Source organism: Centroberyx affinis, unplaced genomic scaffold (assembly GCF_046629955.1).
Source record: "Centroberyx affinis isolate AG114_WGS23_722 - 3 ecotype Tasmania unplaced genomic scaffold, CSIRO-AGI_Caff_v1 ptg000792l_1, whole genome shotgun sequence".
In the NCBI taxonomy this organism is placed as follows: Eukaryota; Metazoa; Chordata; class Actinopteri; order Beryciformes; family Berycidae; genus Centroberyx; species Centroberyx affinis.
In genome coordinates, this window is record NW_027279398.1 from 404,479 (window position 1) to 418,829 (window position 14,351).

The 14,351-nt window shown below is 42.3% G+C and overlaps 1 protein-coding gene across 1 annotated transcript in view; it reads right to left on the minus strand.

Annotated features, from left to right (window-relative positions):
• Window positions 1-6,153: 6,153 nt before the first annotated feature.
• Window positions 6,154-14,351, minus strand: part of gramd1a (GRAM domain containing 1A) — a 32,088-nt gene continuing 23,890 nt past the window's right edge. Inside the window, exons 13-19 of the mRNA XM_071520313.1 lie at window positions 13,333-13,475; window positions 11,893-11,996; window positions 10,929-11,159; window positions 10,228-10,312; window positions 8,456-8,563; window positions 7,390-7,510; window positions 6,154-6,899 (exon numbers count right to left, since the gene is read on the minus strand). Coding sequence (XP_071376414.1) covers window positions 6,798-6,899; window positions 7,390-7,510; window positions 8,456-8,563; window positions 10,228-10,312; window positions 10,929-11,159; window positions 11,893-11,996; window positions 13,333-13,475 — 894 coding nt within the window. The 3' untranslated portion in view covers window positions 6,154-6,797. The remainder of the gene's footprint in view (window positions 6,900-7,389; window positions 7,511-8,455; window positions 8,564-10,227; window positions 10,313-10,928; window positions 11,160-11,892; window positions 11,997-13,332; window positions 13,476-14,351) is intronic.

Consider the following 14,351-nt stretch of genomic DNA (forward strand, 5'->3'; position numbering starts at 1 on the left):
TATTGAAAATTTAAACGAATAAAATGTGCAAAGTGTAATTAAATTAAAAATGTAAATAAAAATGTAGTTGCAGATCTTACAGACTGTTTTCCTCTCGCTGTGGTCATGAAGGAACCTCCATCCTATCAGCAGTGAACCACATGACCAATGGCCTATATCCAATATTTAATAAAAGGTCAATATCGGCCCAATATATCGGCAAACCAGTAAACCGGTCTAACCCTAGCTGGCCAATACATCCGAACATGTCCATTTTTTTTTCTTTCTTCTTCAGCCATTTCAACATAAAGACTTGGAGAGTAGATTCTATTCAAGCGACTGTGAGGATGTTATGCGTTGAGGTTAGTGAGTTGCGGCTGTACACATCAAGTGCTCAGCTGCTTCTGTCTGCAGGTTGAAGCACAACTCTCCACAGGAACGTGACCTTCCATCTTCCTCACTTTTTACATGAGGGTCACACACTCTCACACTCACAAAGCACATCTGCTCACCAAAATACGTTATCTTAGCAGTATTAAATGGGAATTCCACCATAATTGACTTTTAGCTTGGTACTGGAGAAGACTTCTGAAGATTCTCCTGAGTTTTGATTTATTGGCTCTTTAGATAAAGGAAAATACAATCAAAACACGTTGTTGAATTTCTTTACCAAGGATGGTTTTATATGGTTGAATTCTATGGAAAATACATACAATACAGTCATATTCTAAATGTTTTATATTGGCCCAGGGACACTTTCTTCCAACCATTTCAGACAATGCAAACTGGTATCATGTGATTGTATTTTCCTCTACCCTGAGAGCTCATGATGCATAAATCAAAGATAAAAAATCCTGGGAAATACCATGAAAATGTCCACTTTTGCAGAACAGCAAACTAAAGGTGTATTTCAGCGGAATTCCCCTTTAAAGTATCACAGCTGTACAGTAGGCAGGCCTTTCCGGTGGACCACAGTCCCTTTTAGACCAGCTGTTTAACGGCGCAGTCCTACTGCTCTGACGCTGATTTGACATGAAATTTCCAGCTTGTCGAGGTTGCTTTCCAGTCTATCTGGCACGATATATTAGTGCTGATAAAAAGCTTTCGCTGTGTCCTGCTTGGTGAGAAACACATCGAGTCAAAGTGTGACTTCCTGTGAAATATGAGAAGATGATGCTCATCACTGCTGTGTGCCATTTTGAAATCATCATCACACCAAAAAAAAACTCTTAGTTTTTAAACTTTATCAGTTTATTTAGGGTCAAGATGCTGAAGCGTCACTTTGCTTGATTTTGTCTACAGTGGAAACCTTCCTACAGATGTCATATGATGTGTAATTTCACACAAATGTGGTGGTGTCTTTAAAGAAACTAAGGGCTTGATAAATGCTATTATCTAACTGCCGTGGGCAAATGTACCACAAAACCTGTCCGGTGTGCCTCCGAGAGTAAAGTCTATGGAAACCAAATGAAGAAAGTAAAGAGTAGAAGCAGGAGTGTAGTAGATGCAGTAAACAAGCTTTGCTTGCCAGTCTTTTCTGGCAGCCAGTTCCTATTGGCTAACACTAGATGGCAGCCAAACACTGCCGTCCTGCATGCATACTGTTCTGTTTTTTTTTTTTTTGTACCAATACTGGGTTTGATACATTTTGAGATACTGAGAAGGGAACACACAAAAGTAGATAAGATAATATGATTGCATGCTAACTGATGCTGAATAAGCAACGGCTGAAATTAGAATGAATGTTTTTGTTTTTTTCTGTCTTAGTACAGAATGTCGAATGGGATGCAAGCTCAAACTAATTTTTCCCACCTTCCTTGCCCATACAGACAAGTTATAGTATGATTTACTCTTGGGTATTCTTCGACATAACACCTTCTCCTGCTCTAATGAACTAACCAGTGAACTGAAAACCACGCTCTCCCCGCACCTCAATACTCTGCTGTGTCCGCGTGTTTTACTTTAAGCAAGGAACAACTCCAGTTTTCACTTCATGAGTAGTAGGTGTGGAAATGTTGCTTACCAATAAAAAGAGATGAATAGAAAAAATAAAACTCTCATGAGAATCAGTCCGTGTCTGACTTTACTTGCTTTGATCTTGCATAAATGTGTAGGTGGTATTGTTTGGAAAAAAAATATGGAATTGGAAAGAAGGATTCCCTGATGAAAGCGCTGGTCAAAACACTGCAGTAAGGTATTTGGATTTTCAGTTTGGTGTGTGTATTTTCCAGAGGTGTGACCAAGTCAGCTTTGCTTGAGTCCCAAGTCTAAATGTAGAACACCAAGTCAGAATCCAGTATCAATTTAATATCAACAAAATATCTAGGAATTTTCAATGCAATATAATTTTAAACGGATAAAAACTTGGTGAGAGCATCATGAGTTTGATTTCTAGAATCAGTTTCAATTTCAAATTCAGAAAACATCATTTAAATTCAGTTGTCAGGTGGAACAAATCAAAGTTATTTACACAAACACAAGATCTTTTGTCAAGACTTTAGAAACCTTTTCAAGTCATTAAAGTACAAGTCAAGTCAAGTCTCAAGTCTGACTCCCCACCTGGATGAACACACTTCTATTTCTCTTGTGCAGCTTTGAAAACACTAATTCACTCATCCATTAAGACCAACATAGCACATAGTGTCATAATTTGCCCCGCAACAAAGCACATGAGGCTTTTCAAAGGAGGGTTACAACCGGACCCGGGTAAAAAAGTACTAAATAGTTTGTTTTAACTTGCATGGAGCACCAGATGGGTGGGGTTTAACTAAATCAGCACCATCAATTTAGTCATGAAAGTTGTTAACCACAGACATGTGATGATGCTCTTACCCAGAGTGACTTGCGTGCAACAGCAGAATGAGATAAAATTCTCAGATCAACAAAATTAGTGTGCAGGGGTGAGAAGTCACATTCCTGTGGCCATAGGATGATCGTGTACGAGAAAAGTGCAAGAAAAAATAAATACGCTAAGGGATAAGGAGAGGAGATAGAAGGGATTTTTGAGGATTAGAGCGAGTAGAGAGGGGATCTGATTCAGTTGGTAAAAAGTGACGCAAAGTATTTTTTTGAAAAGATGACTGCTGTTCTTTCTAACTGGAAAGGGAAGTTGGCTCATTCCACTCCAAAGTTGGCTACATTAAATTGACTTTCAAACACTTTCCTGTGACTATCTGAACTTTCTGGCACTTGTTGCCCTATTTGGGGAATCCCTCCCTTCTGGCATTTCACGTGGGCTAGAACAAAACATGAAACTATTTATATGCCAACACTGTTTGACCCGGGTCAGGTCCTAATGACTAATACTGGAAGAGAGGGGCCAAGGTGACGCAACACCTCCAGGGAACGAAGAGCAGCAGGTGGCGGTCTGCAATCACTCACGTTGTTTTTTAAACCATATTTATCCTGGCATGTTGTTCAAGAACACCTTATTTGAAAAAACAAACAAACTTGTGTCATTTAGAGTTGAAGCCCCACTGGTCTATAACATATTGTTAATACACATCAGTGGTTGAAGCCCATTTACTTCTATGTTTACATTCCTCCAGTCATTTTGCACTGCATGCCTTATATGCAATTCGATTTTTAACATTTACTCATTTTTTTAATATAAACTTTACGGTGTAGTTTGACATTAACTGCTGTCCCAGCTAACAAAGACAAACTAAATAAAGACAGGCATGTGACAATTAAGACTTCCTTTTCTTCATGTTTCTTCACACTCAACTCAGACGCAATTACATAACAATATAACAGAAACTGACAAAACCAAATTGAGGCTTCCTGTTTACTGTGATGGATTATCTAGCTGGGGTAATTTTCACGTCTGTGGATGTTGTTTCTCATACTGTAGAAGAATAAATGGCAGCAAATGGATTGTTCTGAAGGGAAGAAAACAAGCCCCGACATCTCCAACTAACACATTTTTAGAAAAACACTGCCTGGTAGAGCTCAGTCCTGCCACTTCAACAGGGAGTTTAGAGTTACTCCTTCACTTCCCTCACTTATATTTTCCCAGCTGGTCCAGGGATTCAAACTGGTGCCTTCTGGTCACAAGACAGGACTGTGTGTTAGACAGTCAAATATCAGGATTTAATCTTCTTCTGTGAGTGGACAGCCAGAACAGAGAATCTCTCAGGTCTTTGGATAAGATTATTGGATGAGTTAAGAGAAACCGATCGCTGCCCTTTGCCGGAAGTCAGCAATGTTTAGTGATGGATCTTAACTGATCTAATCAAGGAAGCGCTTTTTGCTTTATCTCACATGCACAACCTGTATTTTTTCCCCCCCAACCTATTCTGTTTTTGACCATTACATATGTGAAAATAAAAACAAAAACAAAAGAAATATTTCAGTTACACGAGGGAGAGAAGTGGACACATCAGTTGACTCTGAAAAACCTTCAAGACAGATGTTGGAAAGATTGATTTTCATTGACTGTAACTTAATACATTATAATGCTGATAAGAAACTGCTGAGAATAAAACCCATAGTAAGTTTTGACCCCAGTGCTTTCACATATGTACAAATAGAAGTGCATGCATCCACACACACACACACACACACTTAGACTCAAAAGACGAGCGAGGCATTGTTGCATATTTTAGATCTTTTCATTTCTCTCCATGGCATTGTGTACAATCAAATCTTTACAGTACATTCTCGTCCCCGCTCCCCCATCTGTCTCTCTCTCCCTCCCTCTTCCCAGACCCCCATCCCCCCCCCCCCCCCCCCCCCCTTTAATAAATATTACATCCTTTCATTACCCACGAATGGCCGTGCACAGCAGGGCCCACGCGCTTCCATAGCCGATATTTTCAGTGCAAAGGAGAGAGAGAGGGTGGTGGAGGGAGCGAGGGAGTGCACAGAGGAAAAGAGAGAGAGGAAGAGTCGGGTTTGAGTGTCAGATGTGAAGAACAGAGAGAGGAGACGCTTTCCGGTTCATCGGAGGGCAGGAGTGAGAGGACGGAGGGGACGGGCAGAAAATAAACAACACATAAAGACAGGGAGGTGCAGACTACAAAACAATGAAGATAGAAAATGAAAAGGAAATCAATAAAAAGATGGGGGGGGGGGGGGGTCGACTTAATGTAACAAACACAAAAAACACAATACTGCAAAATAGTTTCCCTTTTTCTTCATCTGGGCCTTCTGGTTGGTCCTTTTTCTTGTTGTTTTTTTGTTTTGTTTAGAAAAGTCCAGCCCAGTTGGACTATGAAGTAGCTGTTCTTGCACCTAACATTTCTACCTGGTCAAGTCTACAGTACAGTGACCCTGAACAGTTCAAGTCTGACTCTACCATAAGAGTGAGCGACCAAATGCGAAAGAGAAATCTCAAGAAAAAAACAAAACAATCAAAACTCAAAAAATCATAATATGAAATGTAACATTTGAGGATGTAACACTGAGAACTCCTAATGGACACACGCACATCTGTCAAGTCAAACTCCCAATCGTCTTTGCTTGTCTTTTGACTGCCCCTACACACATTCACGCACAATTCATTATTATTATTATATACTACTTTGTTTGAAACATTCAAAAAGTACTAGAATCACTATTGTCATTATTGCTATGACCAGTAATCATTCAGAGAATTCACGTGTGGCTCTTTTCTTGGTCCGTGCTGGTACAGCAAAAACAGAGCACAAAAAATACCCACGAAATGACTTCTTCAGAGCAGGACAGGACTTTTGAACCTTTTGAAAAAAAATCAAAGTCATTGGTAATAAATACTGCAACGGTCCGAGGCAACGGTCGCACGCAGCTCGACAAACGACCCAGTCACGCTGACTTTGAAAAGATAAAACCCAACCGGGATGGGGAGGAGTGGGAGTGTGTTTGGATTTTGTTTTTCCAGATGTAAAAATTCACATCTAGAAATAGAAAAAACGAAGTCTCTGGTGTTGAAGCCTTCCTCCGCAGAGGACGGACGGCCTTTTGACGGGGATCAAGAGTCTCAGATGGAAGAACAAATCCCTGACGGAAAGAACGAGGGAGGACAAGAAAAGAGAGAGGGATTACCGAGAGCCTCCTGCTCCTGTCAGCGCTCTCTCTTCTCCTCCTGTGTGTTCGTTCCTCCCATTCAGACAGCTGGCGGCGTCCTTAACAAACCCCCCCCCCTCCCCCTCCCCCCCCAACCCCACCCACCCACCCACACTCACATCAGCAGGCATTAACTGGAGGCAAAGGTATCTACCGATCCCAGGACTAGGAGGAACATTCTCCACTTTCCAGAATCGCTGCGCCCGTCCCGCTGAACCTCTACATGTGGAAATGTTGCAGGCCGAAGAGGAAATGTCAGTTTTGGATCGAAATCCGTGATGGTCTGTGAAATGCTCTATTTTGATGGAAGATTTTGAAATGTCTGAAAAGTACGTTTGAGTTCAAGTCTTTCTGAAATGCAGCTGGCCGTTCTGAAATGTGTCCCGGATCCCGTGGGAGGGGTGAAGTTGCTCGTAGGCAGCAGCAGGGCGGATGGTCCAAACCGGCCCTCCTGTGGCCCGTTTCTGTACAGTACATGTGGATGGCTCACCGCTGTGGTCGTATTATTGCTGTGGTCCTGATAGCTTCCAGTCTGAATATCGCAAACAGTTCCCGAAAGTCATTATTGGTTGAGGGCTGAGGGCGAAAATCACTGTTTCAAGTCTCTCAGGCCAGGAGAGTTATGGGTAACGTAGTTCCAGCACGTCCCACTCCCCGTTTTTTTTTTTTTTTTACATGTGAAGATGAGGGAAGGAGCAAGACCAGGCTGACCCCGCCCCCCCTGACAGGGAGGCTATGAGGGGCGCTGAGGTGAGGTGAGGTGGGGGGGGGGGTCAGGGCTCAGTTAGGGACTCTGCGGGGGGGTCATCAGGGGGGTCCTGCTGCACCTCCGGGACCACAATGCCCCGGTGGAGCTTTTCTAACGACTGCTTCATCTGGGAGAGAGGGAGAGAAAGACAGAACGATGGAGAGAGAGAGAAAGAGAAAGATGGAGAGAGGGGGAGAAAGAAAGAAAGATGGAGAGAGAGAAAGAGAAAGATGGAGAGAGGGGGAGAAAGAAAGAAAGATGGAGAGAGAGAAAGAGAAAGATGGAGAGAGGGACAGAAAGACAGAAAGATTGAGAGAGAAAGAAAGATGGAGAGAAAAAGATGGAGAGAAAGACAGATAGAAAGATGGAAAAATGGAAAGAAAGACAGAAAGAGAAAGAAAGAAAGAAAGATGACAAATGGAAAGACAGACAGAAAGAAAGGTCAGGCATATTGGATTATGTAACACAGTGATATCATTCAGCACATTATGAGTACTTTGTGTGAATTTCACAACTGGTCCTTGCAGAGATAAGCAGCAAGCTATACACACACACACACACACACACACACACACACACACACAGACACACACAGACACACACACACACACACACACCTGGTCGAGCAGCGTGACAGACGACTGGAGGATCTGCTGCCACTTGCTGAGCTGAGCCTGGTGGAACTGACGCTGCAGCTGCAAGACCTGAGCCCACTCTCCTGCTGTCTGAGGCAGAGGACTGAGGAGAGGAGAGGAGAGGAAGAGAGGAGGAGAGGAGAGGAGAGGAGAGGAAGAGAGAGGAAGAGAGGAGAGGAGAGGAGAGGAGAGGAAGAGAGAGGAGAGGAGGGGGAAGAGGGAGGAGGAGAGGAAGAGAGAAGGAGAGGAAGAGAGGAGGAGAGGAGAGGAAGAGAGAGGAGAGGAAGAGAGGAGGAGAGGAGAGAAAGAGAGGAGAGGAAAAGAGGGGAGGAGGAGGAGAGGAAGAGACAGGAGAGGAAGAGAGGAGAGGAGAGGGGGGGAAGAGGGAGGAGGAGAGGAGAGGAAGAGAGAGGAGGAGAGAAGGAGAGGAAGAGAGGAAGAGGAGAGAAAGAGAGGAGAGGAAGAGAGGAAGAGAGGAGGGGAGGGGAGGGGGAGAGAGAGGAGTGGAGAGAACGAGAGCATAATTTTGATTACCGATTAATCGTTTTTATCATTTGTCAAGTAAAAACATGAAACATTTGCTGAATAAAAGCTTCACAAATGCTAAGATTTGCTGTTTTTCTCCATTTCATTATAAAATGAATACTTTGTGTTCTTTTGGGCATTTCTCATTATTTTTGACATTTTATAGGCTAAATGACTAATTGATTAATCAGAAAAATAATCTATAGATTAATCAGTAATGAAAATAATGGTTAGTTGCGCCCCTAGTTTTCACCCTCTTTCACCCTCTCTATTTTGTGACCTCAACAGTTTTGACAACAGACCAAATGGCAAGACAAGAACTGTTGATATGCAATCTTCTTAAACTCTGAGGAATATTTCATACCCTAGATGCAATTTGCAGTTCTATTCACTACATGTTACAGATCCCACAAGAATAACTGTAAGCCTGAGGGACGAGCGCTAATGAACACCACTATTCCCTGGGTGATGAATGGCGATAATCGAGGCTCTATATTTGGCTGGAAAATAGCCTGGTGTTTACCTGTCAGCGACAGAATAGGAGTGCCACGTCTCCAGTGTATGAGCCGCTCTTTCCAGAGCGTACAGCTTGTAGAACAGCAGCATGTTGAGCGCCACCAGCACCACCAGACTGACGTGGGGGGGGGAGAGAGAGAGAGAGAGAGAGAGAGAGAGAGAGAGAGAGAGAGAGGAGGGGAATCATTACATTTGCTGACATGCATAAAAAAGGCTCAAACATGGTCAACAGGGTTCAAGCAAACACAGGAGTGAACACCAATAGGATGTCAATAGCAAAAACTCCAATACTACAGGAGGCACTACAGGAGGCACAATATGAGGAGTTGCACACAAATGGTTGAGAAACAGGAAACGCTGTGGGAAGTCCATTCAATCACAACCCAACTCTCATTCACAGCACATTGTGACTTTGTTAAAGGAAAAATCCACCCTAAAACACTTTAGCACCGTTCAAAAACAGCTATTGCATTCCTTTGTTGTTTGGTGGTGTATTTTTCTTATTTCGCAGATAACTGGCCAAATGTAAACAGTTACGACATGACATCACATTGAGATATTTCCAACACAGCTACAATGGATTTTGATAGCAGAAATTTTGTTCAGTGATCTAAAACTACAATCCCAATGTCAGGTTTTTTGTCAGAATCAAAGAGCAAGAGCTTCTTTCTAGAGCCGCCATTTTGCACCGACGTTCAACAACGTTCATACAGGGAAAAATCCATTGTACAAGAGACAGAGAGACCAATTTCTTCACAGACAGTAGCCTCAATAGACCAGAATGCAATGCAGCTACAAGACGTGTTGTGTTTTGAGTAAGGGACGCGACTCTGCTTTTTCTCAATGGGAAAACCTCTTGCTCTGCTATCGCTCTCTCCACCTACACATTTTACCCACAGCTGAATTTAACAAGTTCACCCCCTGTTCCCTGGGGGTTGCTGAAAGTCATTCTGGGAAATGTAGGAAATCACTAACTGAAGTAGAAGTAGAAGTAAATGAGGCAGGTTGAGGGGAAAGTGGGTACACCAAAGAAGTAAATCACAACACTTCATCATAAAATAACTCCTGGAATGTATTGATGATGCATATCATTGCAAGAGTGTGTAAGAATGGATTTTCCTTTAAGAAAAGTAACATTCAAATATATTTATTATGCAAGCAGACATTGATATAATATCAAAGCCTCTTAATACAGTACCTGATACAGATCCTATGCATATGAAGTAGTGCAGAAAGGAGGGGAAAGACAGAGAAATAGCAAGAAAGGAATTGGGAAGCTGTTAGTGTGCAGAGGATAGATATCCAACCATGTCTGAACAAGGGAGAGCATTCAGACGTGGACGGCAGAAAGCCAATATATTCACACATATATACAGTATATTACATATATACATGTGGTCAGGCACAAAACAATAGGAAAAAAATAATCTTCCATTAGATTGTTTATTCACAAATGCCTGGCAGTAACAAAAAAAACATGCACTCACATAAAATCTCTTTTTGAATACAGGATCAGCTCCATTTATAAAGTCTCATCTCTTTTTCTGAGCAACTCATTGTGTGTGAGACGACTGGAGAAAAAGCCTTAACATTCATCTGCTTCTTATGCAGTTAAAAAAAAAAAAGATGAAAGAACGAAACTATTCTGGATGAAAAATAGCCAGAGAGGATTCAGACTTTTATGAATATCTGCCATTGTTCACAGACTCGCACATGCAAATGCAAATACACACACACACACACACACACACACACACACACACACACACACAAACTTACATGAAGCTGACTATGAGCAGGATGGTAGATATGCTGTTGTGTCCTCCACCACGCGAACGCTCTCCCAGCTTCATATACTGAGCACCTAAAAACAAAAAAAAGCCAAAACGATCATTTTTCAATGATCAGGGTTCCCTGATGTAAAACCCCTTGACTTTTCCCATGAATTGGAATCAGAGCACTTCCATGACCTAAAATTGTTATTCCCTCCTGGTTTAGTTAATGCCGTTTTTCAGCTCAGAAAAGTTCAAACAGTCTGGTTTCCACTACAGCTGGGGAAAAACAGCTGAAAACAGCTAGCTAATGCAATGAAGGTGTAAAGACATTGTAAAATACGGTCTGCTATATTCCGGTAAATTACCCATGTGTGAAATTCCCTGATATTCTCTGACTTCCCCAGAGAATTTATCGAATTCCCTGACTTTCCCCGTCTGGAATACACCTCTCACAATTCCACGATATTCCACATTATTCCATGACCAGTGGGAACCCTGAGGAATGCTTCTGTGATGCAGCTCCAAACAGCACCACTAGAAGATAGCATAGCATGGAGCATCCGAGAAAGCGACCTTGCCTGCACCACTTGGGTTGGATACCTGACCTTCAAGGTCATGATACCTGTTCTATCATGGTGTTTGTTGTTGCTGTGTTGTTGTGCTGGTGTCCGGAGCGCTTCTCCGAGCCTCATCCTGCCGACTTACCGGTTTCTCTCCTGTCCCGCTCTTCTCCGATCCCCCTCTCCCCTCGGTCTCCGGAGCCCGCGCCTCCTCCCTCCCTCTCCCGCTCCCTCTCCCCCTGCCGTCGGGAGCAGGTGCGTTTGCGGCGGCGCAGGGACGGCGGGGTCTTGGCGGCGTCGGCGCCCACCGCCTCGCCCGTGGTTACCACGGAAACCTCCGACTGGAGTAGCGTCTCCAGCTTGCACACCTCGCTCTCTGCGTGGGGGAGGGAGGGAGGGAGGGGAGGAAGAAAAGGAAGAGGAAGAAATAAGAGGGAGTAAGTAAACACACAGGAAGAAAAAGTAGAAGACAAAGACAATCGTAGGCTTTCCCACCCCAGTCAGACTATGTAAGTACGGCCCTATATTTTCAACCTTTTGAATTTTAAGATTTAAGATTAAGGAAAATAGATAGAAAATCAGAAATCATTTAAACATTATAGCAACATCTCTGGGGAGCAGAGCTGTGTTTATGGAATGCTTTGTGTGTGTATGTAGTACTTGTATGTGTACATAGGGCTAGGTGATATGGTTGAAATCAATATCACGATAATCTTAAGCATATTTGTCAATATCGATATATTGCACAATATGGCTCACATAAAAAAAAAAAATCACATTCTAAATAAGAGATAAATGATGATATTGAATTATTGCCCAGCCCTATGTGTACATAAGAAAATCAACATGGGTTTGTTGTGGGATGATGAAGCCAAAATGTAAGAGTGACATTTGTCTATGTTATAGACCTACAAATTAATTCAACTGGTATGTGCGTGGAGTTATACAACTACGTGCATTTGGCTTTCATATAGAGTGGCGAGGACATTAAAGTGTGTACCTACATATTCACCGTACTCAAAAAATTGGGGGGGGAAAACGAAAGCTGAACAGGTATAATAGGTTTGTACAGGGTGTGAGGCAGACCGGAGGAAGAGCGTGTGACTCACCCATGTGTCTGTAATACTCCTCGATGCCGCTCCAGGTGTTCTTTTCAATCAGGGCTTTCACCAGGCTCCACGGCTGCTTCCTGTAGCAGATGTCTGAGGAAACTCTGGGGAGAGGAAAAACAAACAAACCCAGCTTAGAACATTCACAATATACAAACGCTCCAATGCCTGGATCATACGCGTTTTTTTCATCCTCAGATACTCTTACACTGTTCTATCATCAATCTGCGGTGTTCATTCCACTCCAGGAGTTGTAATTTAATTTTGGGGTGTACAGATTTTTCCCTCAACCTGCCTCGTCTACTTCCACTTCAGTTAATGATTTGCTACATTTCCCAGAATGCCTTTCAACAACCCCCAGCAAACGGAAATTAACTTGTTGCATTCAGCTGTTGTTTATATGTGTAGATGAACAGAGCAATTTAGTAAGAGCAACCAAGCAACAGTTTCTCCAGTTGAGAAAAAGGGAGTCGTGCCCAAAACGCAGCATGACTTGCAGCTACATTGCATTCTGGCCTATTGAGGCTACAGTCAGTAGAGAAATAGTATCTCTGCCTCTTCTTTTACTTATTTATTTATTTTCTATCTAACTTTAATTTTACTAGGTAAAGCTCACTCAGATTAGGAATCTCCTAAGAGACTTGGCCAAGAAAGCACTGATGCCAAAACTTAACGCCTACCGTTACGGTTTCAGATAGCTGAAAAATGTTCTGCAACAAACTCCAATATCACATCACGTTGTCTATGATTGGCCAGTTATCCGCAGGAAAAACAGTAATACACCACCAAACAAGAACAACCAGAAATTCAAAGTACATTGCCAGTAGCATTTTTCATTTCATTAATTCAAACAGTGTTCAAGTGTTTTACGGTGTATTTTGCCTTTAAACAGTGGGAAAGCAACAGGAGAGAAAGCTCTGGTGGGATTAGTTCCTTCATCAGTGGGGGTTTGTGGTCCCAGACACAGGGGACTTAACCCTTCAACTATAGTTTGCATCATTTATATTGCAGCAAATTATATGCAGAGTTCTAAAAAATAAAATGGAACAAATGTGATGAGCTGAGCACATGGTGCCGTATTACAACATAAATTTTGATTGCAACTTTGAGTCACAACTTTGAGTCAGAAATTACAAAGAAAGTAACAATTTGTGAAAAAAAGGTTTTAGTTTCCGCATGCATAATCAGTGCATAAGCAGAATAAAGCCAATATTTGCAACACCCGCATCACAAAATCATGATGCAGCGGTAACAGATACGCTCATACGAAATCACTGAACTCTCATCAAAGACTAAAGAGTTGAGAGGTGTGATCCCAGTCTGTCAGTTTTCCACTCCTGGCTCGCCTGCTTGAGTGTGGGTTTCGCAGCCAATGGGTTAGCTCAAAATAAGGGAAAGTCCCACCCACTTGGGTCACACCATGAGACAAAACAAACCCACCTGAGCCGGCTCTTATGCTTGTTGATGGAGGTGAGGCAGTATCTGTGGACGGTGTAGAAGTAGTCCTGGTAGGGGATGCCTGAGGTGATGACCTCGGAGTCGACCACGTAGCACTCGCCTCGCGCGCTGCTCTTATACAACGTCTGGAAGCAGGGAGCAAGGTGGAGGTGAGAATCCCCGAATGGAAAAACACAATATGCAACTCTGAAGATACTCGCATCCAAACTGATTTTCCCAACACATTTCAAAACTATCAAGTGCCCATCCTCTTATTCTGGCTTCCCAGGACTGAATATTATCTGCTGTATGTCTCTGTATGTTACTAAAGTATTCTCTTCTGTCTATGTGAGCAGTGCCTTATTGTGCTTTGTTCTGTGTATTGCATCATGTAACGTTTCAGTGATAAGGGAGTTAATATTACTACTATTACCACCTACCATTGTTTGAGCTACCAATAAGCCAACACCACTGAGATACCAATGTCAGTACACATCAAGATCAGTAAATTATCGGTCCAGAACAGCACTCCAGTCAGTCTTTGCTCTGAGAGAATGTGAAATTTATGTAACAATTTAGCTAATTTCCCTCTGAAAACAAAGAAATGAAGGTCATCATTCCAAAATGCAATGTATCCCCTTGTGTTAAATGTTATCTGCGGTTGCCAAATATTTAAAACTGACAAATAATTATTACATCCTCTACAATGTTACTATTTTGATAGTTAAGGGCTCATGTCAAGAACAGCCAATAGTGAGTTTCAATTTCACGCCAGCAATCATTTGGCACATTTCTCCAAATGGTGAATATCTCATTTCGGAATTAAACTCTTCAATTGTTCATAATCTGAAAATTAAGGATTTTTTATTGTGATACAGTATCATTTTTAGCACTGTAACTTGCACGTAAACCATAACTGGCTCCATAACAGGAACGAATGTCAAGCCAAGACTAAATAGACCCCCAAGCACTGCTGCTAAATAAAACTACAGAGAAAATGCCTCTACAGTTCAGGCTGAAGA